We start from the raw sequence: 27,108 nt of genomic DNA, 5'->3' as shown, positions 1-27,108 counted from the left end.
TGAGGTTGGAGGAGGTTGAGAGAAGGAAAGGAAGGACTCTGCAGTGTGTGTGGAAGGTTAATAATGCTGGGCTGTGGTGTAAGGTGCTATTGGGAATATGCCCATTTATACTATAAACAGACTAATGAATTTAATGCTCAGCTTCTATTAAATCAATGATAGTTTTATTAAGCCCTCCATGTAATACTACTAATACATGAAGATGAATAGCCAGGTACATCTACCTAATGCTTTGGTTCCCTGCCCCCTCTCTCTGAAATGTTTGAGGTGGGATATTTTTGAAGTAGTGGTTTGGTTGACATTTTGATTCCATGATGGAAATAATTTTAATATATGTTTCACATTTAATTACTTCTCTCAGTTTAAGAGTCATGTATCTTCCTGTCCATCTCTTCAGGGTTAAAAGGTGATAAAAGTAAATGTTCAGTTAAGTTATTTCTGATATTTGTTGGTACCCCAAGTTTGGTTTCAAGGCATAGTCTAAAATGTGGAGTTTGCAACATTTTTCATTTATGAGAATGTACTGATAAAGCTGGGCCTAATTCCTGCACAAATGAAAACTTCGTTGCCATACCTGAAAATCAACATGAGATAGGGAGGAAAGCTGGTCTTATGGTAGGGAGGAGAGGCAGCAGGTAACCCTGGCATCTCAACAGAGGCGTAACTAGGGAAAACGGCGCCCGGGGCAAGCACTGAAATTGCGCCCCCCGCCACGCCCCCCCCCCCCGCCGCCACCCCCAACATACATCTGACTGACACACATGTTTCAGAAAACTTTTATTTTAAAAATTTAAAAAGTTAAAAAAATACCAAAAATTTCAAAATGCACTACATACTTAGGTTTTTCCTCACAACAACCCTGTGAAGTTGGCTTGTATCTCAAACATCAGAATTATGATGCAATGATGATTATTATTAGGGGTGTGCAATTCGGATTTTCGGGTGATTCGGCTCGGACCCGAGCCGAATCACCCCCGTTCTGTTTTGTGCCCGAATCTGGGTCACCCGAATCACCCTTGATTCGGTTCGGATTCGGATTTGATCCGAATCTGAATCCGAATCGATTCGGGGGGGTAAAAAGGGGCCCACGGGCAAAATTTTGGGGTGGGGTGGTAGTGCCCAATGGGTAGAGTCTACCACCCCAATTTCGGGGGGATTGGGCAAAGTCCTGATTTTTTGTGAATTTTTAAAGTTTTAGTGACTTTGGGGCAGTTCGGGGGCATAGCATGGGATTTGGGCAAAAGGAGTGGGGTGGGGTGGTAGTGCCTAATGGGTGCAGGCTACCACCCCAATTTCAGGGGGATTGGGCAAAGGGCTGATTTTTGGTAAATTTCTGAAAATTTCATGTCTTTGGGGCAGATTGGGGCATATTGGGGCAGAAAGTGGGGGCTGGGGCAGAATAGTGGGGTGGGGTGGTAGTGCCAAATGGGTGCAGGCTACCACCCCAATTTCAGGGGGTTTGGACAAAGGGGTGATTTTTTGAGAATTTTTGAAGTTTTGGTGACTTTGGGGCAGTTTGGGGGCAGAAAGTGGATCTGCCCCAAAAGAGTGGGGTGGGGTGGTAGGGCCTCATGGGTGGAGGCTACCACACCAATTTCAGGGGGATTGGGCAGAGGGCTGATTTTTTGAGAATTTTTGAAGTTTGGGTGTCTTTGGGGCAGATTGGGGGCAGACAGTGGATCTGCCCCAAAGGAGTGGGGTGGGCTGGTAGATAGTGCCTGATGGCTGGAGGCTACCACCCATCCCCAATTTAAGAGTGATTGGGCAGAGGGGTGAATTATGGTGAATTTATTTGTATGAGGTTTGTCTTCATAAGGTGAAGTGTGCTAAATTGATTACTTCCTCATATTATTCATAGTAAAGGAAAGTGTGAAAAAGTGAAAGTGGGGTCATGAGAGTTGTTTAATTGAAAAATATCTCATTTGCTATGATAGAATGAGAATTCACACCTCAGAAGTTTTTTCTGAGGTGTGAATTCTCATTCTATCATAGCAAATGAGATTTTTTTCAATTAAACAACTCTCATGACCCTACTTTCACTTTTTCACACTTTCCTTTACTATGAATAATATGAGGAAGTAATCAATTTAGCACACTTCACCTTATGAAGACAAACCTCATACAAATAAATTCACCATAATTCACCCCTCTGCCCAATCACTCTTAAATTGGGGATGGGTGGTAGCCTCCAGCCATCAGGCACTATCTACCAGCCCACCCCACTCCTTTGGGGCAGATCCACTGTCTGCCCCCAATCTGCCCCAAAGACACCCAAACTTCAAAAATTCTCAAAAAATCAGCCCTCTGCCCAATCCCCCTGAAATTGGTGTGGTAGCCTCCACCCATGAGGCCCTACCACCCCACCCCACTCTTTTGGGGCAGATCCACTTTCTGCCCCCAAACTGCCCCAAAGTCACCAAAACTTCAAAAATTCTCAAAAAATCACCCCTTTGTCCAAACCCCCTGAAATTGGGGTGGTAGCCTGCACCCATTAGGCACTACCACCCCACCCCACTATTCTGCCCCAGCCCCCACTTTCTGCCCCAATATACCCCAATCTGCCCCAAAGACATGAAATTTTCAGAAATTTACCAAAAATCAGCCCTTTGCCCAATCCCCCTGAAATTGGGGTGGTAGCCTGCACCCATTAGGCACTACCACCCCACCCCACTCCTTTTGCCCAAATCCCATGCTATGCCCCCGAACTGCCCCAAAGTCACTAAAACTTTAAAAAATCGCCAAAAATCAACCATGAACCGAATCACCCGAATTTTTTGTGCCCGAAATTCGGGTGATTCGGCTCATGCCCGAAAAAATTTGGGGGGCATCGGGGGTGATTCGGTTCGGCCCCGAATCACCCGAAATTGTTCGTTTCGGGCACAGATCGTTCTGTGCCCGAAATTTTTTGCACATCCCTAATTATTATGATTATGATGCTCCTCCCTCACGCCCTGGTTCTGTTCCTGACTTTCCCTTGTGAGTGACTGTATTTTAACAAAATGAAAACCTAGGACTCCAAAGACTAGGGTGATAGTGCTAAAGACTCCTTATTCTCCCGCTGTTAAAGAAAGACTCCCCTTTTCCAAAACAACGCGCTATTTACACCAGAAAAGGTTTCATATGGAGGGGGAAGCATTTATGCATTTATGCTTTGTTTTATGTTACGATTTCAAAGTTAGAAAAACTATAAAAGGGCCATTTTAGAGAAGATATGCACTGCTTTAGTTGCAAATCCTGGTTTTTTGAGATTCCCTGCAATTGAATAAAGCGATAATATACACCTTTGCTATTTAAATTGGTTGGAGAGTATTTATGACAATAAAAAATGAAATGGCATTTCAGATGCAACATTGGTTGCCTAAGACCACTCAGATTTAACTAATCTTCATCACATTGACAAAAAGAGCAATTAAAATTAAAATCCATGACTAAAACCAAACCACTTTGGGGTTGTTTTTAATGAAAGGTGGTATATAAATTTAACAATAAATGTTTAGAAGTATATACTTTCACCCCCTGCCCAACCTACAATTAATTCCAGCTTATTTTCAAAGGGCTTCAAGTTTTATTTACAAATTGCTTGGCAGCACCAATGTTTAAGTAATCGCTAATTGCTCCTAATGATAGTTTTACTTATTGTTAAATTTATATACCACCTTTCATTAAAACATTCTCTGTTCATCTGATTTTCAGTCTGGTTAATTAAATCGGTGGAGGTTTAGACTTTCCTGATGGGCTGAAACAGCTAATCCATTTTGATGATGACATATAATTAAATTAGCTTGCATTACATAGTGAAAAAGTCCAGGAAGGGAGAGATGGGGGGATGTGGAACCCAAGGTTCCACATCCCCCCATCTCCCCCTCCCTGAACCTTTTCAGTTAAAACGTGGTTAGATTATAGGGGAGGAAGGACTTGAATGAGCAAAAAGGGGAACTGGTTCGGGCATTCAGGAAGTTGTTCAGAAGAGGGAGTTGTTCAGGAAGTTTGCTCTGGTGCGTGTCCTCCTCTCGACGCATGCACGACTGGTGGCAGGGCGGCGGGGTGCGCCGGGGAGTGAGAGTCAGAGACTTGGACTATGAAGATGCCACGGCGCCCAGTGCTGGATGAGCAATGCCGGGGGGGGGGGCGCGCTGGGACCAGGGGAGGGGGACTGCTCTGCAAAAAACAAACAAACAAACAAACAAACAAACAAAAATCAAAAATCAAATAAAACAAAAAAAATTCCGGCAAATCGGCGGGGGCACTTTTTGGTGCCCCCTGCCAAGTGGCGCCCAGGGCATGTGCCCCCTGCCCCCCTATAGTTACGCCTATGCATCTCAAGATAGGGCAAAGAGAGACTCCTGTCTGCAACCTGGGAGAAGCCACTGCCAGTCTGGGTAAACAATACTAAGCTAGATGGACCAATGCAGCATAAGGCAGCTGCCTATGTTTCTATGTTCCTAGATCTACCTCTCCCAGCAGTCGTCAGTCTCTGGACTGCTTGGTTTGACATAAGTGTAGGATATGTACGTATGTACACTTCAGCGACACATTGCACAGGCAGTTGCTTGGGACTTATGTATATATGCTTGAGTGCTTGGTGCTTGAGGGCAGGAGTGTAGCTATAATTGAGTGGATGAATTCAAAGAACCCAGGCTCCCTGCTCCTGAGGGCTCCCCACCTCCAGCTTCATTATCTCCATCACTCCAAGGGGCCAACAGGGAGAGGGGCAAACATGGGCACATATCCCATAACACTCTCATGCTAAATACTGAGCCACAGGATAAAGTAAATATGAAGAATGGAGGCTCTGGGCGAGGAATTGAGGGTTGAATCAGAAGTTTTTTCTGGGTGCCCCAGCACAAACTCTGCTCTCCCATCATTGTGCACAAAAACAAGGATCTATCATTCATTGAAGCTACCCCCTTTCCACTGGAGCTTCTGCCTCTCCCTGTGTCATTAGGAAGGGGACAAGGCCTGAACTCCTCCCCACCATCCATGAATAATTCTCCACCTTCCCCTGCAAGCCCCTGAAACTGAACTACGAGTCAGCAGTTCCTCAATTTCAGCCTCTGCTTTGGCATTAGCTCAGTAGGTGGCTTCAGACAACCAATTTTCGCTCAGTTGCTGTAAAGATTACAGCAATCTAATGTATATAAATAACAATACTGATATTATGTGGGGTTTGAACACTTGAAAGCACTATACAAATAAAACAGAATAATTAATTTAACATGTATTTTAGACTCTTAAGAAACATTGTAATGAAAATAAGCTACTATAAACAGCAGTAGTTTATAATAAGCTACCCCCAAAATTTAAACTTTTGTCATATTGTCTTGGGAATGTTAGCTGAAAATCCGCCTCAGAATCTTCATGTGTGTAACTCAGACTTTTATTTTTCACAACAGTGGAACAAAATTAGTCACTTCAAGTGGAGATACAACAGTTCGGATATGGGACTTTGCAAAGGGCGGGTGCATACTCACCTTGGAAGGTCACAACTATGCTGCCTGGGACTGCTCTTGGCATTCCTGCGGAGATTTTGTGGCTTCTGCTTCTATGGATAAAACTAGCAAAGTATGGGACCTAAACAGGTATGTGATTATTTACGAGCATATCTGTCTATCTATCTATCTATCTATCTATCTATCTATCTGTCTGTCTGTCTGTCTGTCTGTCTGTCTATCTATGTATCTATCTATCTATCAAATTGATTGACTCCTGACTTCCATGGACTCAAGGTAGTTTGCATAAATTAAAACATCAACAATGAAAACAAGAGGGAAAAGGGGGAGAACACACACACACACACACACACACACACATGCTCTCAACTAAAAGCCTGGCAAAATCAATAAGTTTTCAAAAGCTTCTTAAAGGACAGAAGGGAGGTGGCATTATGAATCTCAGGAAGCAGGGTGTTCCATAAGGCGGGGACTGCAACAGAGAAGGCCCTCCCATGAGCCGGGCCCCATGTACCTTACCTGGACCTGGAACTCTGAGAAGGCCCACCTGGGAAGATCTCACAGGGCAGGTCAAAGTTGGGCAGGAGAGGCAGTCCTGAAGGTACACAAGCACCAAACCCTGAAGAGTTTCATAGGTGATAACCAGCACTTTGAACTGGACCCAGAAGCAAACTGGCAACCAATGCAGTGACCACAACAAAGGTGAAACATGGTCATATTTTCTGCTGCCCATAAGCAGCTGGGCCGCAACATTTTGGGCCAGATGAAGCTTCCGAGTCTTCTTCAAAGGCAACCCGAAGTAGGTGTTCACATTCTTAATGTTTGAATGTGCATTAGTTCACATTCTTGATGTTTGAATATAATTAAGGTGGTATTTTTAGAACACACAAAGAGTAATGTTTGCATGTCAGTTTTAGAGAACTGCAATGGGTCTTTTAGATTGTTAACCATTTTTAATACAAATTGCTTTCCTTAATCACACATGAAGTCTGTGGAATTTAATGCTCATAAACATCAGTACTATTTTTCTTGTTTTATAGTTTCTCTGGGGTAAAATGAGAAAGTGCTTTAGCAGCCTCAGGGTGCCCAAGAAAGGTTCATTTTCGACTTGTAAGCCCTGTGCTCCTTTCTTCAGTATTTGGAATAGCAGGGGATAATTCCCTGGTATTCCAAAGAACCCCTCAGTTCTGCCACCATCTGTCCTATTTTTGCCCTTTTCTGGGCTATATTATAACTGTATATAGCTGTGGATCTAGAGATGCCGGTGTAATAATACCAGTCACTTAACAGTTGGTTTGTGATGCTGGTACAAAGCCCTGGATTGTGAAGCTGCCAACAGTAACTGTGTTCCATTCTGACTTCTTCTTTGCTGGTGCAGCAAAGCAGCCTACAGGGCTGAGTCCTACATCTTCTTTTTGCTTCTTGGTGATTACTATGATTATAACTGACACCATGAATGTTCTTCTGACCAGGAAAAAGGCATTTTAATTTAACAAATCTTACCACTGATGGATAGATGAGTCAGAAAATTAAGCAATTATGTTGGCCTGGAGTAGAAGATTTGTTACCCCTTTGATTGATATACACCTATTCATGTTTCATTTAAGATAGCTCTAAGAGTCAAGGGTACTAGATTGAAATTCATAGTGGCTGAATAATAATAAAAAATTATTCATTTCCTAGCAATAAACTTTCATTTTCTCATTAAAGTAAATTGTGAGGCTCTTTGCCGTATTTGCATATGTTCTTCATATTTACAAAGACTTTCATAGCTGGTATTCCTTATGATGCATATAATCATCACCACAAATAATTAAATTCTTCACAACATAAATTTGTTTATGGAATTGGAATATGCTCAAGCCATCATTTGTCACTTATTTTTAGAGTTCCTGTATTTGGACAAATAGACATAGTTCAGAAGATTATTTACTGTTTTACTGTTTAGCATGTAATTTGTGATTGTGTTTCAGGCTTTATAATTTTGGATTTTTGTGCTTAATGGCAAGCACTTCTATAGTCTGCCCATATCAAAGCAATGCCCATTTATTAAACAGTTCCTGAGATATTCCATTTTATGCATGTTTACTTGGAAGTAATAGTCAGCCTACACAAACAGCAGCAGCAACTGTTCCTGGACTAGAGCCAGAGGCGTATCTAGGGAAAATAGTGCCCAGGGCAAACACTGAAATTGTGCCCCCTGTCCAAGCATCTGACACCCATCTTTCAGATAACTTTACCATATTATCAGCTCAAAAATACAAGTCAAGCTAGTTAATCTTTTAATATTTCAAAAACTATTTAGCAGTGGACCTAGCCAGACCAAAAAAAATGCTGGAAAACTACAAATTTCAGTACGCTGGGGCTCATGAAATACCCAAATAATATGTGGAGGTGTACTTGGAAAACTAAACAGAAGCACCTGCCTGATTGTCTACTGTGCATTGTAGCATCACTATTACGCAAGTTTTAAAAATAAATGGAGAATTTGACTTTTCCCAGATACTCTGAAAATGCAGAGTAAACTATGTCACTGCTTGGAATATATTCTAATATTTCAGAAAGATAGTAAAAGTGAGAGAAAGAGAGCAAGAAACTCCCAATGGGCCTTAATACTTAGGATTTCACACTGATTCAAAGACAAACTCACCATTAATAGACATCACATTTAACTCACTTATCACAAGAAGCAAAGTAAGAGCAAATGAATACAATCCAAGCTCATAAGCTTCAGCTCAGTATTCACAAGCCCTGATTCTCTGTACATAGTGCCAAACTGAATATGTGTACAGTGACTATATTATATTAAATTATTAATTTTTTACCTTTAGCACCTTGGGGGGGGCTTCCTAAAGGCCATGGTGGGAGTCTGCAAAGGTTCCCTCTCCCCCTTCTGGCCTCTAGGGCCTTGCAGGGACCATTTGAGCATGGGCAGTGGCCATTTTTAAAAATATTTTTTTTTAAAAATGGCCACCGAAAACAAAATGGCCACCGCGCATGCTCAAATGGCCTCTGTGAGGCCTGGCATGGTCTAGGGCCTCACAGAGGCCATTTGAGCATGTGCAGTGGCCATTTTGTTTTCAGTGGCCATTTTTTTTTAAAAAAGTTAATTTTAAAAAATGGCGCCTCCCTTCAGGTGGCGCCTGGGGCACATGCCCTGCCTGCCCCACCCTAGATATGCCCCTGACTAGAGCTCTTCAAACAGCCGGTGGGAGTTGTCACATATTTGAAGGTTCCTCGGGGGGGGGGGGCGGAAACACCAATTATGCAGTTTTTATGGTAAAAGCCTAGGCTAGAGCCTTTCTCCATGATGTGTGTTTTTTCCAGATGAAGAAAGTTGAGGGTTTGTTTTCTGTTGCGGGGTGGGGGAGGTTAAAACATGGACTGTTCCATCTGCAATCTGAAATAGTAGTAACAGTAATTTATTGTTTATAGCCAAGGGCCATTACTATTTCCAATCTGAAGTAGTATAATTTTGAGCAGTTTTATCATATTATCTGCTGTCGGTATAAGTAAGCAAATGTATCTGTATAGCCTATGAATCATAACCAAAACGGAATCAAGATCACAGATCTCTGGATTGTGCCTTCTGCTGCAGGTAAGTGGTTGCCATTTTCAGCCTACTTTCCTTAAAATAAGCTCATGAAATCACCCAGGTGTGTGTGAATGTGTGTGTGTCCCATCAACTTCAGAATGCCTGGACCAATTTGAACCAAATTTGGTACTGTTGTAAGGACACATAGGGACACCTCAATGGCATAGTTTGTGATGATGTTATCTGCCCTAATTCAAGATGGCAGATGCATGAATGTTTGAGGCGCAAGTGGGCTAACTTGTGGACTGTCTTACTGATTTGAAAGTTGGTACAGTTGTAGTGAATTGCACAGAGGGACACCTCAGCAGCATAGCTTTTGATAATGTCACCCATCCCAATTTAAGATGGCGGACACGTGAATGTTAGAGGTATAAGTGAAGCTTGTGAACCAGCTAACAGATTTGAACCAAATTTGCTACAGCTGTAGGGACCTATAGGGACACCTCAAGGTGTAGTTTGTAATGATGCCATCCACCCCAATTAAAGATGGTGGATGCATGAATGTTTGAGGTGCAAGTGGGAACCAATTTGAACCAAATTTAGTACAGTTGTAGGGACATATAGGGACACCTCAATGGCCTAGTTTGCTGGTGCCACACAGGGCTTCTTGGGATGCACCCCACTCCATCAGAGTGTGGTGTAGTGGTTAGAGTGCTGGACTAGGACCGGGGAGACCTGAGTTCAAATCCCCATTCAGCCATGAGATTTGCTGGGTGACTCTGGGCCAGTCACTTCTCTCTCAGCCTAACCTACTTCACAGGGTTGTTGTGAGGAGAAACTTAAGTGTGTAGTACACCACTCTGGGCTCCTTGGAGGAAGAGCGGCATATAAATGTAATAATAATAATAATAATAATAATAATAATAATAATAATAATAATAATAAATAATCAGGAAGCTTCATGGGGCAGTGGAGAGCAGGTAAGGACTTACTTACCTCTTTCTTAAAGCTCTCGGCCCCCGCTCCCAAACTGTGCTCGAATCATAGTTCGTGCACATCCCTAATCTTAAAGATGTGTGCCTTTGGTTGGATTGTGTCCATAGTTTCACACAGTCAGCATATTTGTAGAACTTTTACAAAGGTTTGGCCTTGTATGGATCCAAACTATAAAATGGGATTCTGTACCTCACTTCAGTTGGATTTACATTAAATAAATAATGCTTATAATGCTAGTTGTTCATTGTGAGGATATTTTTATTATGCTTCTTTGTATAATTGCTTGTTGCTGCTGTAAAGGCAATAAAATTACTTTGAAAAATGCAATTATAAACCCAGATGGTTCAGTATATAACTTTTTCTGACATAAATTCACTAGGGAAAGCAGCCTAGATACTGAACCAAGTGTTGCTGACTTGAGCAGAATTCAACAGGGAATGTACTTTCTCGTTTCTGCAGCATCTTCACCGCCACTTTTGACAGTCCCAATCTGACAGTGTTGGCACTTTCAATTTTCACTTCCTTGTTTTTGTAACTCTGTCACATGGTATTTAGGGTTCCGATTCAATGTTCCCAAAGAAGAAAGCATGTTAAATTGCACCAGGGAAGGAACTGCCTTCCGTTCAGCCTGAACTGCCAAGCCATCATTTCTTCAGTAGCTCATCAGCAGATGGCTGATTTAACGATTGTGTTTTACTTTTGAAAAGCCTGAATCTGATGATCAGAAACCTTCAAATGTGACTTTATACAGAACTGAGAAATGTTTCCCTGTGAGTGTATACTGAAGAGAGATAGCAGCAATGTAGGACGTGCTTTGATATGAGATTTCAGGCAAAGGCAATGCAATCAAGATGGAGCTAACCATTATGCTCATCTGTAGTGGAATTTTATTTTATTTTATTTCATTCATTTTATTTATTTAAATTTATATACCGCCTGACTCCAGAGGCTCCAGGCGGTTCACAAACACAAAGACAAACAAGACCAACTCTTTTAAATAGTGGAAGATCCCACACAGAACTGAATTGCAAGCTACAAATAAGAAGATAAAATGTTAGATTGCCACACTCTCAAGATATTCTAATAAGGGTTGGAATAATTGCACTCCAATGGAAAGGGAATGGAATTCCGATGGGCATGTGATGTCATTCCAAAGTGAAACAGACAATGGCTGTTAGTGCTGTTCCTTACATTCATTCATTCATTCATTCATTCAATTTCTATACCGCCCTTCCAAAAATTGTTCAGGGCAGTTTACATTAAAACAAAACAATTAAAATAAATTAACAGTTAAAAACAAGAACTATAAAACACCATATAACAATTAACAATTAAAACATTCGCTCCTCGGACTCCATCATAGCTTTTCGAAAGCTTGTTAAATCTTGGCTTTTTATCCAGGCTTTTACATAATTGTTTTTATTGCCGCTTCTATGTGTTTTTATCTGTGGTATCATTTTTATGCTTGTATTTTATAGATTTTTAATTTGTTTTTTTAAATATTTTTAGCTTAATATTTTTATTGTCATTTTATTGAATGTTTTTTAACTTTTGTAAACCGCCTTGTGATTGTTTTTATTGAAAGGCGGTATATAAATGCAACAATAAATAAAAAAACATTCAACACAGTTTAAAAACCTTGGAAAACCAGGTTACAGCTGATTAAAAACAATTTACAATAATTTAAAAACCCTGGAAGGCCAGGCTAAACAGATAGGTTTTGAGGGCTCTCCTGAAGGCCACTAATGAATCTAGATTACAGATTTCTGCCGGGAGTGCATTCCACAGCCCAGGAGCAGCTACAGAAAAGGCCCGCCTCTGAGCTGCCACCAGATGTACCAGTGGTAACTGGAGACTGACCTCCTCAGATGACCTTAACGTGCAGTGGGGATCATGCAGAAGAAGGTGCTCTCTAAAGTAACCTATGCTGGTCAAAGACCAAAATAAAGACTTAACCTAACTAACTAACCTGGACCTAATCTGTTCAGGGCGTTAAAGGTAATAACCAGCACTTTGTATTTTGCCCCGAAATATATGAGCAGCCGGTGCAACTGTTTCCAAACAGGTATAATGTGGTCTCTCCGGGTTGCCCCAGAGACCAATCTGGCTGCCACATTTTGAACTATGTACAAAGGCAGCCCCATGTAGAATGCATTGCAATAGTCAAGGCTGGAGGTTACAGGCTGATGCAATTTATTTATTTTTACATTTATGTCCCTCTCTTCCGCCAGTGAGCCCAGAGGTTAGGTTTATCCTCACAACAACCTTGTGAGGTAGGTTAGGCAGATATATATGTGACTGGCCCAGAGCCAAATGTTTTCAAAGAGCCCGAACCAGAACTCACACAGTAGGTAGGTTCTGTAGAAGGTCTTATGTTTGTGCAAGCTCTTCCACAACTGAAAAAACATTTTTGGGTTTAGTTTTCCTTTCCCCATGCAGCACTCTAGCACAAGGTGTCAAACAATCCTTTCATGAGCTGAATATATCTTATGTAGATACACCTATGTATCTTAAGGCAGGCAGGTTTGCTTGTGTGAGCATGCTCATGCACACATGTGCATATACCTACACAGAAGATTGATGTTTGATCATTTATATATTATAATTTTTTATACCACCTCACCCAGTTGCCTCCAGGCAGTTCACATAAATAAAAACAGATACAAATGTAATCAATTTAAAAATTAAACCATTTAAAACCATTTAAAAATCAATAAAGGCCAGGCTAAAAAGGTATGTCTTTAGGGCTCTTTTAAAGGCTGGTAAATATCTCATTCCAACCTCAAATTTGTATGTTAAGGGATGCCAAAGGACAGATAGTAACTGATTCAGAGAAGATCAAACAGAGATGGAAGGAGTATACTGAAAATATGTACAGCAAGGACGTCAACATCCAAGATACTCTAGAAGATATTCCATACTTGCGAGAACCTCTAGTATGGGAAGATGAAGTTAGATCAGCACTCCAGTAATTACTAAGTCAGAAGGCTACAGGAATTGATGGAATAGCTATAGAAATATGGCAGGCAACAGAAGAAGAATCAGTCAAGACTCTAACCAAACTATGTCAGCAAATTTGGAGAACGACACAGTGGCCAACAGATTGGAAGAGGTCAGTCTACATACCCATACCAAAGAAAGGAGCCTTCACGGATTGTGCAAACCATTGCACAATATCTTTAATTTCCCATGCTAGCAAAATAATGCTCAGGATCATCCAATGCAGATTAGAGCCCTATGTGGAAAGAGAAATGCTGGATGTTCAAGCTGGTTTCAGAAAAGGCCGAGGAACAAGAGACATCATTGCTGATGCATGCTGGATAACTGAGAAAGCCAACGAATACCAGAAAGAAGTCAACATGTGCTTTATTGACTACAGAAAAGCCTTTCCACAAGTTGTGGAATATCCTTAGGAAAATGGGCGTCCCAGAACACCTCATTGTTCTCATGAGAAACCTATACACAGGACAGGAAGCCACAGTCCAGACAGAACATGGTGAAACAGACTGGTTCCAGATCAGCAAAGGTGTAAGACAAGGATGTATACTTTCTCCTGCTTTATTCAATTTATATGCTGAACATATACTGAGAGAAGCTGGATTGGAAGAAGGTGAGTGTGGTTATAAAGTTAGAGGAAGAAACATGAATAACCTGTGCTATGCTGATGACACCACTCTGATAGCTGAGAATGCCGATGACCTGCAAGCTCTAGTAATGAAAGTCAGGGAGCCCAGTGAAAAAATGGGACTACAAGTAAAGGTGAAGAAGACTAAACTAATGACAACGGGTATAGCAACCAGCCTCAGAATTGACAATGAAGACATTGAAGTGGTGGATCACTTCTGCCTTTTAGGATCAACTGTCAACAGTAAAGGATCTAGCAGTCAAGAAATACGTCGCAGACTAGCACTTGGTAGAGTAGCAATGAAGGCCTTGGGAAGAATAATTGGATGCTGTGTCGTGTCTACACCTACAAAGATTAGAATCGTTCGGACAGTGGTTTTCCCCTTGATACTCGATGGATGTGAAAGCTGGACTTTGAAGAAGCAAGATAGAAACAGCATTGACACTTTTGAATTTTGGTGCTGGAGAAGACTTTTGAAGATATTCTGGACAGCCAGGAGAGCAAACAAATGGATCATAGAACAAATCAATCCAGAATTGTCACTCGAGCCACAAAGTGACAAGTCTGGTTCACTGAAACTCAGATGGCATACAGATTCCTAAGTCCTAATGGAATTAACGGGACTTATGTTAGTCATTAGTAATTTATCTCATTCATTCAATGGTGCTTAGTCATGACAACTAACTTCCTTGTGTTGCAACCCTCTTCATGGGTTCTCCTTGGAAACCCAGTCCATGGCCTCCAAGGTTCGGGGGGCCTCAAATGGATGGGAGGGCCTCCGGGGGGCCTCCTGCCACCACCCAGTGCTCACCCCACTGCTGCCCCACTGCCCTGCCCCATGAAAAGTTACCTTCATTTAGCCACCAATGTGTGCAGCCAGGGGGCAGTGGGGTGAGCTGAGCAGGCCTACCCCCACCCCGTGGCTGCCCCTCTGGCTCAGCAGTTCTTGCAAACTGTGATGCACAGGAGCGCTGGAGTGCCTCGCCGTTTGCAAGGACCACTGGGCCAGACAGGCCCACCCAGCAGCCACTCACAGCTACCTCCAGGTTCAGAGGAAGAATGCTTCTGAATATCAGTTGCAGGGAGCAACAGCAGGAGAGGGGGCATGCCTCTATCTTGTGAGCTTCCCACATGCATCTAGTGGGTCAAAGTGGGAGAGAGGATGCTAGGCCTTGGGTCTTCTCCAGAGGGCCCCTTTTACGTTCTTATGTACCCCTAGGTTGAGAAAGCAACAATCTGATTCATCTTGTTTCCACTTTTTGTCATGTTCCCATCACAGAGCTAGAGAGAACACAGACAGGGTAATTTGTCCATGGCTGCTTAGTACATGAGTAGGTGAAGTACGATTTAGACTTGTATTTCCAAAGTTGCTTATACTAGTTGTTCACACTCTAAAAACTAGACCACCCAGACTCTCACAGTGGAAAGGATCCATTTCCCCAGTAAAAGGGAAAAGACATCCACTTTATGTATGGAACGTGATGTTATGTTGAACGTGATGGCATATGCAACAATTACTAGGTCCTTGTGCACTGGACACCTCTCAGTAATAATCATAGGAAAAGGCATCAGAAATAGGATGGGTGGGAACAGTAATCATCATTTTATTATCCGTAAGTGTTACAAAGATTGAAAATATATAGCTATGCATATTAATAGCTCTGCAAACAGTTTTAGGATTGGTTTCCCTGACCATAAATGCAGGGTTGTCAAAGTCATTATGGCAAGATTAATTGCAATTATAAATCTCTTCAAAGATGGAGGGACTTATCTGTGAAATGCAAATCCATCTTAGCTTACTCTACACAAATATAACCAGTTATCTAGCTCTAGTGCACATACTAAACATGGTGTATAAAATGCAAAATGACATTTTAATACTTTCAGTCTGAGGAATTGCTTTGTTCCTAAGGTAGGCTTTAGGGATCAAAGGTATTGCATTCATCAGTGGGGACGGGACTTAGTAGATCCGTAGATCTGCTCTGGCCATTTTGTGATTCCTCGCCCCACTTTAGATGAAAATAACAAAATTGTGCCTTAATTTGTTCCCATCAGTTTGAAGTAGTGTCCAGTTATCAACTACAACTCTGTCAGGGGCGTAGCAAGGTTGGAGTGGGCCCAGAGACAAGTTTTTAAAATGCCTCCCGCCTCACTGAAGCTCAGCTCATGAGGTAAAGAAATCTTAAATGAGGCTGAATAGTGGTAACAAAAAGCATAGTTAGATAGATAGATATCTCCAACCTATGTGCCACAATGGAACATCATCCTAAATTGTTTTTTAAAAGGTTTTGTAAATTGTGGACGATGCAAGTCATTGAATGGTACTAGAGAAAGACCTGCTGTTCTGGTAGCTCCAGGTCTTAACACTCACATCAATTTCGGAGGATGAATACAACTGAAGGAAGCCCGGGCAGGTGCGTGGCTGTGGGAGTCAGTCATGTGACTTGCCCCTGCCCCCCCCCAGGCAGTGGGCCCCCAGACAACAGTCTCCCCTTGCCCTGTTATAATGACGCCCCTGAACTCTGTATTAATGTGTGTCTGTGAAATAAAGGAGTATAATAAACTGGAGCTCCATTTTTGAGGCCTGTGCACAGTGTTTAAGATAATACTTTCTGTGAATTAATGTATAGTCTCTATTTTTATGTAAATGAAGCCTACATTTAAAAATAATGTAGCAGAATACAGGTCAATGCCAGGAGGGTAAGTTAATCTGAAATCCATAACTAATGACCTTCTACAGATAATAATTAGTTTAATATGTGAATAAACCGTGGTATGTGATTTAGCAAATCCTCTCATGTGGTTAGGAAAAAAGCTTGCATTCTTAAAAAAAAAAATCAAACATGTTTAAATTAGGAATGAAAACAGAATTACCAATTCTAGCAAACACATACACTATGATTGCAGAATTTACTGTTTTAATCCTAAATTGATTCCTTGGAGTAACTGCTAGAATAGCCTCTCACCCCCTGATCCTTTTATCTTAATACATTATCTGTATTGTTAGCATGATACAATAAACTTGGCAGCTAATAATAAATGGGGGTAGGAGAGAGAAGATATAAGCTGAGGCTATGCACTTGGGTGTGATTATCCAACGTGATTATCCTGCTCAAACCAATGCAGACCTGGATAACAGAGTGACTGACTATCTTGTTTTCAGAAACTAAGTTTCTGCACAAAATTAAGCACACTTAAATGTTCATCAGTTGAACCATAAGTCAGCTGACTTAAGCTTAGCCCGCACAGCTCTACCTGATGAATGGCCAGCCTGCAGACAGTGCAGTTCTCATTAATGCAAGGGGCAGGGTGGGATGGGAGAAACAGGTGCAATCGGGCTGCCAGGAACCAGAGACAGCTGTGCCTCATTTGGTAGCCACCTGGCTCATTAGGACAAGCAATCCTGCCAGGTCTGTTCTGTAACAACCTGGGAGCCCACAAGGGGCTCAACCTCCTTTCTTCACTGAAGCAGTTGTGGCAGTGCTGGGGAGAAGAGTGCAAACAGCCTCCATTCTGAGTGGTATCATGCAAGCAGGGGATTACAACCCTTCCTTAAACAATGTCGCCAGTCCCCAACCCACTTTCCATGCACTGACTTGAAAAGTTAATTTATGAAGAGTGGGTAGAAGCTGGATCCTCTGGATCCACACACTTAACTTGTTTGGACTTTTATCTGTTTCTAGGGTTATGTTTCTACACTATGGTTTTTGCCTTCACCCCCCCCCCCCACATTTTTCTGTACAACATGGACAACCTCCCATTATGCAGAAATCCCTGCCTTGTTTTGTGAGTGCTTCATGTCATTGTCCTACTGGTCATCATGAAGCTACTGTGTTTACTATCAGAGGGTATCTTATTCAGTGTTGCAAAAATCCAGTCTGCTGCGCATTCCTACTCCTAGACCTTGAGGCTGTTCTCACACGCAGCCTAACCCAGGCTAGGGAACCCTGGCCTGCTTTAGGCTGCGCCTGAAAACCGCTGGAATAAGGCCCGATCTCGGTGAGGCAGCACCGCCTAGCCCAGCTTTTAAACCTGGCTGTTAGTCAGGGTTAAGGAAGTGAGTGCTCCCTTAACCCAGGCTCCAGGATTGTGCATGCAGCCCAAAGAGACACAGAGATGGGTTCCTAGAGTGCCACCTCCTGGGGGAATCTCCCAATGCACCGCAATGTACTGTGCTTGACACACGGTGCCAAGCTGAGATGTGTCGTCCTGGCTGAGATTTGTCGTCCTGGCTGAGATGTGTCGTCCTGGCGCTCTGGAGCTCGATCATCTGGGAGCGTGCTCCACATTCTCAGTGCACCTTTACTCATTGTGAGAGGGAAGTCATGTTTGCACAGCCTTCTCCCTGCCCGCCCGCCCGCCTGGTAGATGGTGTGAATAGCTTCCTTGTTTCACATTGTTTATACCTCATCTTGACTATTGAAACTTCTGTTTTGACTTTTTTTGTCTAACTTAGAGTCTTTCACCTTTTGTTCAAAATGCAATTGCTAAAATTATGTAGCTTTTCCAGAGCTTTGATCATATCACAACTCTCTTCGATATCTCTGCTTGTTTCCCCTAATCTTTCTCGTTCAAAGCCATTGTTAGATAAAGACTTTGTACCAGAAGATTGCATTGCAAGCAACCAAGACTAGCAACAATTTGAGCCCATCTGCTTGATATAAGGAGTATCAAGAAGAGTTAAGATAATAAAGCTGATAGAAAAAAATGACACTTGGAATAAAATATCCGGGCATGGGGTCAAACTCTGAAGCAGCAATTTCTGGACGGCTGCAGTACAACTGGAGTGTAGGGCAGGAGTGGGTATAAATGGGGGGGGGGGATCTACAAAGGTTTATCTTGAAGCTTACATTGACGCAGTAATTTTGAGTGACACAAGAGCACAACACAGGCAGGATCAATGGAGGTGACTCAGAAGTTGTGCTTTCATCATGGGCAAATGCAAATAAAAGTTACATCTGGGGGACCTGGAAGAGGAACAAAGGGAAAGTGTCAGTAGGACTTCTTTAGACCAGATACCCCCTCAGCTGGTAGCTAAACTGCTGATTGCTAAATATATTTACATAGAAATAAATTATTGATTTTAGTGGTACTTCTAAGGGTGGAGTCTCACATTTTCTTGACAAACACAATTTCCCAAACCCATACTTGATGGAATAACATGATTATGAGGGCTTAAAGGAGCTCCGGGGATAATTTATGGGACAGATGGAGTGCTTTACCTCTCATTCCTGTTTGCTGAAAAAGCACCAGGTGATTTCCAGCTGGGCTTACTTCTGGAGTTGGAGACCAGAAATAAAGGAAAGAGGGATTTGCAGGGAGAATTGAGGAAAGGGTTAATTACATCATCACTCAGTTTTCCCTGTAAACACCCCCACCTCTGCATTAGAGTTACAAGAAAGCATGGAGTTTCCCATGTTATGGACCTCATGTGTCCTAAATAGTGGGCAATTCTTCCTGCCTTTTCTCCCTACAACATCTTCACAGCTCTTTTTATGTGGGTGTTCTACAGCAAGTGGGGAAGTAACTTGCTTAGGGAGCAAGAGGTTGCTGGTTTGAATCCCCACTGGTATGTTTCCCAGATATATATCAGGCAGCAGTGATACAGGAAGATGCTGAAAGGCATCATCTCACAGTGCGTGGGAGATGGCAATGGCAAACCCCTCCTGTATTCTACCAAAGAAAAACCACATGGCTCTGTGGTCGCCAGGATTCGACACCAACTCGATGTGACAACTTTACCTTTACTACAGCAGGGCCCTTTACATTTGGATTGTATTGTGTTTGGTTACATATCTGCTTCTGCTTCTTAATCCATGTTTTGCCCCATCTGGCCTCTAATATCTGGAACTCTGTCCATAGTGTGTGTATGCACAGATACACACACACACACAATATTCATTTTAATATACCAAAATATTCATTTTATGCATTACTGAAATTAGAGGTATTATTTCCATTAGGGCTACAGGAAGTAATACCTCTAATTACTGCAATGCTCAAAATATAACAATCAGATGTCAGTCTCTGAACCTACTGCTTATTAATGCCATTGAATGCTAAGAAAAGGTATTATGAGAGAGATAAGAAACTTCTCTTTCTTCCTTCCACACTTACTGAAATTATAAAACATTAAGGCTGTTGGCATGTGCAGCAAAGATCGGGCTTGGCTGCCTTAGCCTGACTTTTCCTGTGCGTGTGAACCACGGGGAGCTGTGTGCCTTATGGTGGTAGCCACTGGAGCCTACCTCCCAAATGAGGTTGAGGGAGCGCACTCTCTCTTAGGCCATTTTTGTCAATCATGTGCTTGCAGCCAGGGCTGGGAGACTGCAGGGCTCCCGTCTGGTTTTGGGGGGATCCCCATAATATATCACTCACCCACACAGTGCATGATGGGAATTCTAGGGGGTGGGGTGACGTGTCCCGGCCCTGACCCTCTGCCACTGCCAGGGAGAGATGGAGTCCGTGTGGGCATCCAAATCTGCGTGTCCCGCATGGACGGGGCAATCATCTGCAGGGGAGGTAAAGTTTTGCAGCCTTCATCCCCACATGCCCCAAGCCCTTTCTCATGGATTGTGAGAAAGGGCTCATAGTTTAAAAAGGAGTGAATGTGGGTGAAATGTTCATTTTAAACACATCTCTCATAATACCAAATTTGGGGGATCATTCCATGAAATTAATAAGTAGTAAATTCAAGACTACTTCATGCAACTGATACTTAACATATCATTACCACAACATGGCCTCCAGCTCAGAAGGCTTTAAAAAGGGATTTGTCAGATATGTGGGGGATAGATTTATAAACGGTTATTAGCCCATGACAGGGACAGATCAGTAAGTGATTATTACTCATGACATGCAGCCTGCCATTTTCAGAGGCAGTATATCTGAGATTACTGGAGAATGGTGATCTCCATCTTGTCTTGTTTGTGAACTGTCCAGGGACATCTGGCTGCAGTGGCATAGCAAGGGGAGCGGGAACCTGTGTTTGCCCCCATCCCCAGCAGCCCTGTAGAGTTTGTGGGGTGGGGGGCATGCACATGTGTCAGTGATACCCCTGTGTATGCTAGCTTGCTGGGCATGTGTATTTCTCCCTCAGCTGAGGGAGAGAAAGGAAAATACCGCTCCCAGCAAGCATAGCCTAGCTGGGAATGAGCTCCAAGGGCTCACATGGCCCTTCTGGGGCTCTGGCCATGCACCCTTGCATGTGAAATTACACACAAGGGGCGTGGCCAGATCCCTGGAGGACCTGCATGAGCTGTCCCAAGCTCATTTCCCACCCATGTTCATTGCTGGGTGCATGTTTTGTTCATGCAACCAGTAACAAATGGCTGGGAAATGAGGCCTGTGGGGAAATGAGGACTTGCATGGGGTGGGTCAGGTGACCCCCGGGAGGTGGGTGCCTTGGCGTCTTTGAACCCACCAGCCCTATTATAGCTCCACCCCTGTCTGGTTGGTTACTATTAGAGACTGTATGCTGGGCTAGATGGACCTTACATCTGATCCCATATAGGCTGTTCAAATGTTCTTACCTGCCTGAGTTAGCAGGTAACAATGTGGTGTAAATAAATTGGAGGAAACAATCTTCTGATAATTGCAATAAGCAAGGACTAAAGTTCAGCTGCAGTGCATCATTTACTGCTTGGAATGAAGGTTTGAGCATCTCATCTTTGTGGTGAATGCCAAGTGAACCGTAGAAACTTGATGGTAGGTTAGGAATAATGCAGTATTACATAACAAGTGCAGTTGTGTACCAGATAAAATCAACGTCCAGGGGATAGCCCAATTAGTAATAAAAGAATCATTCTTAGGTAAGGGTCTTTTCCGTTGGCCTAGTTATGACCACATGACAGATGTGCAGAGATATATTTTACAATGGCATTTGTATCTATAAGAGCTATTAATACTTCTTTGGGTCATAAAGTTACTAAGTGGGAGAATGCCATTGAAAAGCAGAGTATTAAACTTTTAGTGTATTATGAGAGTTTTACAACGTTCCTTGTAGTACTAGTTTTGGCAGTGCCAAAGAGAAGTCAAACACGATCAGTGTCTTGATATAAAATACACTTTGTGACAAAGTTGCTACCTATGTAGAGCTGGGTTTGTGTTTGAGCCGCACATATCAGATACTAGAGCTGATCTAGCTGCAGATGCACAGTGTTGCAAGGTAGTGGTGATATTTGTCCGCTGTCGCACATGTGCAAATGGCCTCTGTGAAGGTCTGCAAAGGTTCCCCCTCCCCCCGCCGGCCTTGGTCATCACCACCGTGGCCCATTCGGCCACTTTTTTCATCCCATTTGGGCCTCTGTATTTTGGAGTAGTGGCCATTTTGTCCGCTGTCATGCATGTGCAAATGGCCTCATTTGTGCATGCGCAGCGGCGGACAAAATGGCTGCTGCACCAACATACGGAGGCCCGAATGGGCTGAAAAAAGCAGCCAAACGGGCCACGGCTGTGATGACCAAGGCCGGCGGGGAGAAGGGGAACCTTCGTGGACACCCCCCCCCCATGGTCTAGAGCAGTGTTTCTCAACCACCGGTCCCTGGACCGCTGCCGGTCCCCGAAGGGTTGAGTGCCGGTCCCTGACTGGGAGTCAAACCCCCCCCCCAACTGAAATCAAGGCACTCACTTACTCAATTTTGCACATGGCACGGAAGAGGAAGAGTATCACGGAGGCATGGGACCCTTCTTGTGCCTTGCCTCCACGTGCTGCTGAGATCTTCCTACAGCTATCTTATTCCCTATCTTTACAGCTTCAAACTGTATGCGATGCGGGGGCATGGAGGAAAAAGTATGGCAGTGGGCGCCACTTGAAGGGTTGCTGGTTCTTGCATGCTCATTGTTTGCAGCCAAAGGTTGGTTGATTGAAACCCAGCTGCCTGTTGTGATCGAGGCGCCTTGAGAGGGAACGCTGTTTCCCTCTTGCATCAGTGGGGCTTGCTTGTATGTTGTTTTCATTGGCCCCATGTAGCTTTTGAATTTTTCTAATGGCCCAACATCCCCTCTCCACTGAGTAATCACAAGCACCTCCACTCCAGACATACTGGAGACAAATTTGTTCACCCAGGCTTTTAGATTCAGGGGTTCTCAACCTTGGGTACCCAGATGTTGGTGGACTTCTACTCCCATAATCCCCAGCCATAATGGCCAAATGCCATTGTTGCTGGGGGTTATGGGAGTTTAACTGAGGGACCCAAGGTTAAGAACCCCTAATATTCCATGTTTGCAAAAGATTCCAAATTTAATTATTTTAATGCTTATATTATTTTCATTCTAAACTGCCCAGAGATGCAAGTTTTGGGCAGTATAGAAGTCTGATAGATAGACAGATAGATAGATAGACAGACTTGAAACCCCTTTACTAACTGCTGGTCCGGGAAAGTGCACATGAAGAATGTAGCGGTCCTTGAAACTCTGCACGAAGAATTTAGCGGTCCTTGACTCCAAAAAGTTTGAGAAACACTGGTCTAGAGGAAGCCCCCCAAAGGGACTAAAGGTTAAAAAAATTTTAAAAAAAATTCATGAACCTCGCCGGACCAAACCGGACTGGGGGTCTTTGAAGGCTGCTGGACCGAACTGGTCTGGTCAGGTTCGAGTCAGGTTCGAGTCTGGTCCAGACTCGAACCGAACTGGGCCAGCTGGTTCCGTGCACATCCCTATTGGCTCCAGTTTGAATGCAATGACTATCTCAAAAACAGACCTGGTAGTCACTAGGACTCCATCTTGTCAAGTTTTTCTTGTCAATCTGTGAACTGTGGATATAAATACAAATACTGGTAAATAAGTACAGACACAATTCTCAGAGGTGAGACCCACGGCGAAGACTCTTGATGCGTGCCCATTTTGGCTTATTTAATCAGCTATGAAAGAACTGAGGACTGGTACCTGATCCACTCGCCGCCACTTCCATAATCCTTGCGCTCCTCGTGGATATCTTCACGTACCAGCAGTGTGTCTCCCAGATGACCCTGCATGCAATGCTGTCACTCACATGGCCACCACACATGGGCAGTACACTATGCAGGGCTAACCAATCTTAGCTATTTGCTAACTCTTTTCTGTTATTAGTTTTATTTTTATTTATTTTTATCCCTAACCCACTTTTTCTCAAAAGAACTCAGGGCTATATAAAATGGGTGTCTTTCTCTCCCCTTTTATCCTCACAACAATCCTGTAAGATATTTTTGGCTGAAAGAGAATGACTGGCCCAAGGTCACTTCGGGAGCTTGATGGCAGAGTAGGAATTTGAACTCGGGTCTCTCCAGTCCTAGTCAGATATACTACCCACCACAACATACTGGAAGTTTTCTACTATGACCAGATTTCTCATCCAACCGCTCTTTCTATCTCCATTCTATTTCTGTAGTCTTTTATTTTCCCATTCCTTTCTTTCAGAGAACATTTGTCTTTTTCCGCATTCAAAACCAAAATAGTTATGACAGAGAGAGGGAGAGAGAGAGAGAGAGAGAGAGAGAGAGATGTAAAGTGCCAGAAGTTGTAATATATTCAGTGTAGACAACAGTTCATTAAGATTAAGTATTTCAATCATCACAGCAGTACTTTGTCAGTACCAGTCAAGTCACATTTTACGTACACACCCTTTGTTATGTCTTCAAGTGGTACTGTTTCATTCAGAAGTACACAATGCTGCATCAAATACCATTCCAAATAGCTCCTCTGTTTACAGCAGCTGAATGAGAAGAACCTACCCATTTCTTATTCAGAAGCTGTATGTGGCTAGTGTCAGGAACCTGAATCCTGAAACCATTGTAAAATGCTAATGTATTCCAGTTTGAAATTAGATGAGTTGGTCATTTGCTATCGAAAGGGGGGAAAAACCATTGTAATGAATGCCTCCATATTTATCAATTCTCCTCATTTCAATTCTAGCTCTTTTTGCCCCAGGCACTCTTCAGAAATGGATTTTTCCCCCACTGAGAACTCAGAAAGGAGAACTTTGCATAAAATTGTATGCTGTCAAATGATTTTTTTTCCAGAACAGCTGAAAGTCTTCTCTTTTCTACTCTACGTGTGTCCTATGAAAGCAGCCCATATTAATCTTTGATTAGGTGGACTGTGGGCTATGAGCATGAATCCCACAACAGCCCTCAAACAGTTTATTATTATTATGGCGGAAGAGGGAAATGTTCCAGGTGAGGTAACACAGAAGGCACTCTTCTCACACACAGTTTTCACCCAGACTGTTTGCCTTTGCCTTTCCCCATTCCACTTCAAGATTTTTTGGTTTTTCTTTCCCTCCACCTACATTCAAATGAACAAGCAACCATATGCTGCAATTTGTATGCTTTTGTAGTCTGGCTGGCAGCATTCCTGTTCATAGGCTTTCTGTACAGAATTGTTCTTACTGAGGAGTTCTCACAGAAAGATTTATGTGAAGATTAAAGCCAGGCTACTTTACAGAATGCTGATTGATATGGGCCCCACTTCACCAAATCGGAGAAACTGTCTCGGTGTAAGGTACCGTCCTGGAGCTCCGCATGGAGTGAGCTGCCTAAAACCTAACACAATCCAGAGAGGTACTGACCTTCAGTTCTACATCTGAATAGGTGGTTGAGCCTGGAGCAGGAGAACAGGAGCTTTAGCACAATGATGGGAAGATAAAATCATTAGGCATGGAATAAGACAAAACATATTAGCTAATTTTGGAGGTCTCGAGCTAGATTCCTCTGTCATTGTTAGGAATCATATCGAGAAAAGAATTATATTGAGAAATCATGGAAGCAATACAATCAGTTTCTTGATTGTTTTCCTAGATATATTACTCCTAAATGGATTTCTAAATTTCAAATATAGGCAAAATTCCAGCATATTTCAAAAGTCTAACATTATTCTTAATGCAAGCAGATGACTCAGTTCATGTGTGCTCTAAAGGGACTTTTAAATGTTATCCTAGCTATGTGGAAGCAGTTTCTGCATGACCATCTTCCTTGTAGCAAGGTAGCATTGAAATGACCTAAGTGTATGACTGGAGGCTGGCCACAGAATTGTAGGGGGTATGGATTCCATGTGATAGACTCCTGTGATCAGCCCTTGCCCATGTAAATTTGGGTGACTTAAATGTGATGCTGTCCCGACGCTGTCCTTGGAGGCACAGGTGGCGGCAGTGTGCAGAGGTGCTTTTTACCAGCTATGGTTGTTATGCCTGCTGTGACCCTACTTGAAGAAGTCAAACCTGACCTCAATCACTCGTGCTTGGGTGACATCCAGATTGGACTACTGCAACGTGCTCTACATGGGGCTGCCATTGAAGATAGTTCAGAAGCTTCAGCTTGTCCAGAATGATGCTACAAAGATGCTTGTGGGTACAAGTCGCTTTACGAGTGTTATACCCATCCTGAAGCAGCTTCACTGGTTACCAGTCTGCTTCCAGACTAGATTCAAGTTGCTTGACCTTGAAAGTCCTACACGGATTTTGTGCTGGGGTACCTGTTGTAGTGCATTTGCGCAAATAAACTGCCAGGGCCCTCAGTTCAGCATCTTAGGCCTTGCTCATGGCCCTGCCACTAAAAGAGATCCAGTTGATGGGGACTTGAGACAGGGCCTTTTTGGTTGTGGCCCCTCAGCTTTGCCAGGCTTCCTCCCTCAGTGTTTTTTAAAAACAATGAAAGACGCATATTTTTAGAGAGGCTTTTAAATGTTTTATCTTAGGGGTGTGCATGAAATGTATTTTGTATTTTGTTTCAAGCTTGAAACAAAACACAGATGGATGAAATGTTTTACCAAACAGCAATCAAGCCAGTTGTTTCAGTGGTACAAACCTCAAAACCTTTCAAGTATTTCAACTATAGAGAACAAGGGGAAAACTCAAAATACCCCATTGTTCCCCATGGATAGCTCCTGGGGACACCAAATTGGGATGGATGGTAGGGCAATATGTGCTTTATTGACTACAGAAGAGCCTTTGATTATGTTGACCATGTCAAGTTGTGCAATATCCTTAGGAAAATCGGTGTCCCAGAACACTTCATTGTTCTCATGAGAAACCTATAAATAGGACAGGAAGCCGCAGACAGAATATGGTTCCAGATCGGCAAAGGAGTAAGACAAGGCTGTATACTTTTTCCTGATTTATTCGATTTATTTGCTGACTGTATACATTGCCTGTTTTGCAAGGAACTTGAGAAGCTTACAAAAGATAAAATAATACAAATGAGAAAATAAACAGTTTTGGGGGGGAAAACATTTCTAAAGTAATAACAGAACAGCTAGCTGGCCATGCACTTATAAAAGCTCAGAGAAGGAAAAGGAATGTCCCTAATGGATGCCTGAAGGCAGATGATGAGGAGTGTGTATCAGATTTCAGGAGGAAGGGAGTCCAGTTCTTAGGAGTGGCCCAGAGGGCAGGGTCTACCACCAAGAAGACCTGCTCACATGTCAGCAGCAGCGGCAGCCGAACCTCAAGTGGTGGCGGAACATACAGGGGAGCCTTTCTGAAATATCTTATGGGCTGGTTACCACCTATTCTCATGTGGGTATCTAGA

General features: G+C 42.9%; 1 protein-coding gene across 10 annotated transcripts in view; it reads left to right on the top strand.

Moving 5' to 3' along the window:
• The window catches only part of SPAG16 (sperm associated antigen 16), a 754,101-nt gene that overhangs the window by 405,039 nt on the left and 321,954 nt on the right, over positions 1-27,108 (top strand). For 9 of the 10 annotated variants that reach the window (XM_053283351.1, XM_053283350.1, XM_053283357.1 and 6 more), the window contains one exon: positions 5,394-5,579. The exons of the other annotated variant lie outside the window; for it this stretch is intronic. In XM_053283351.1, coding sequence (XP_053139326.1) covers positions 5,394-5,579 — 186 coding nt within the window. The remainder of the gene's footprint in view (positions 1-5,393; positions 5,580-27,108) is intronic. 10 annotated transcript variants of the gene reach the window in all.

This window comes from Hemicordylus capensis, chromosome 1 (genome assembly GCF_027244095.1).
Source record: "Hemicordylus capensis ecotype Gifberg chromosome 1, rHemCap1.1.pri, whole genome shotgun sequence".
In the NCBI taxonomy this organism is placed as follows: domain Eukaryota; kingdom Metazoa; phylum Chordata; class Lepidosauria; order Squamata; family Cordylidae; genus Hemicordylus; species Hemicordylus capensis.
Note: the sequence above shows the minus strand (reverse complement) of the source record. Positions and strands in the feature narration are given on the sequence as shown.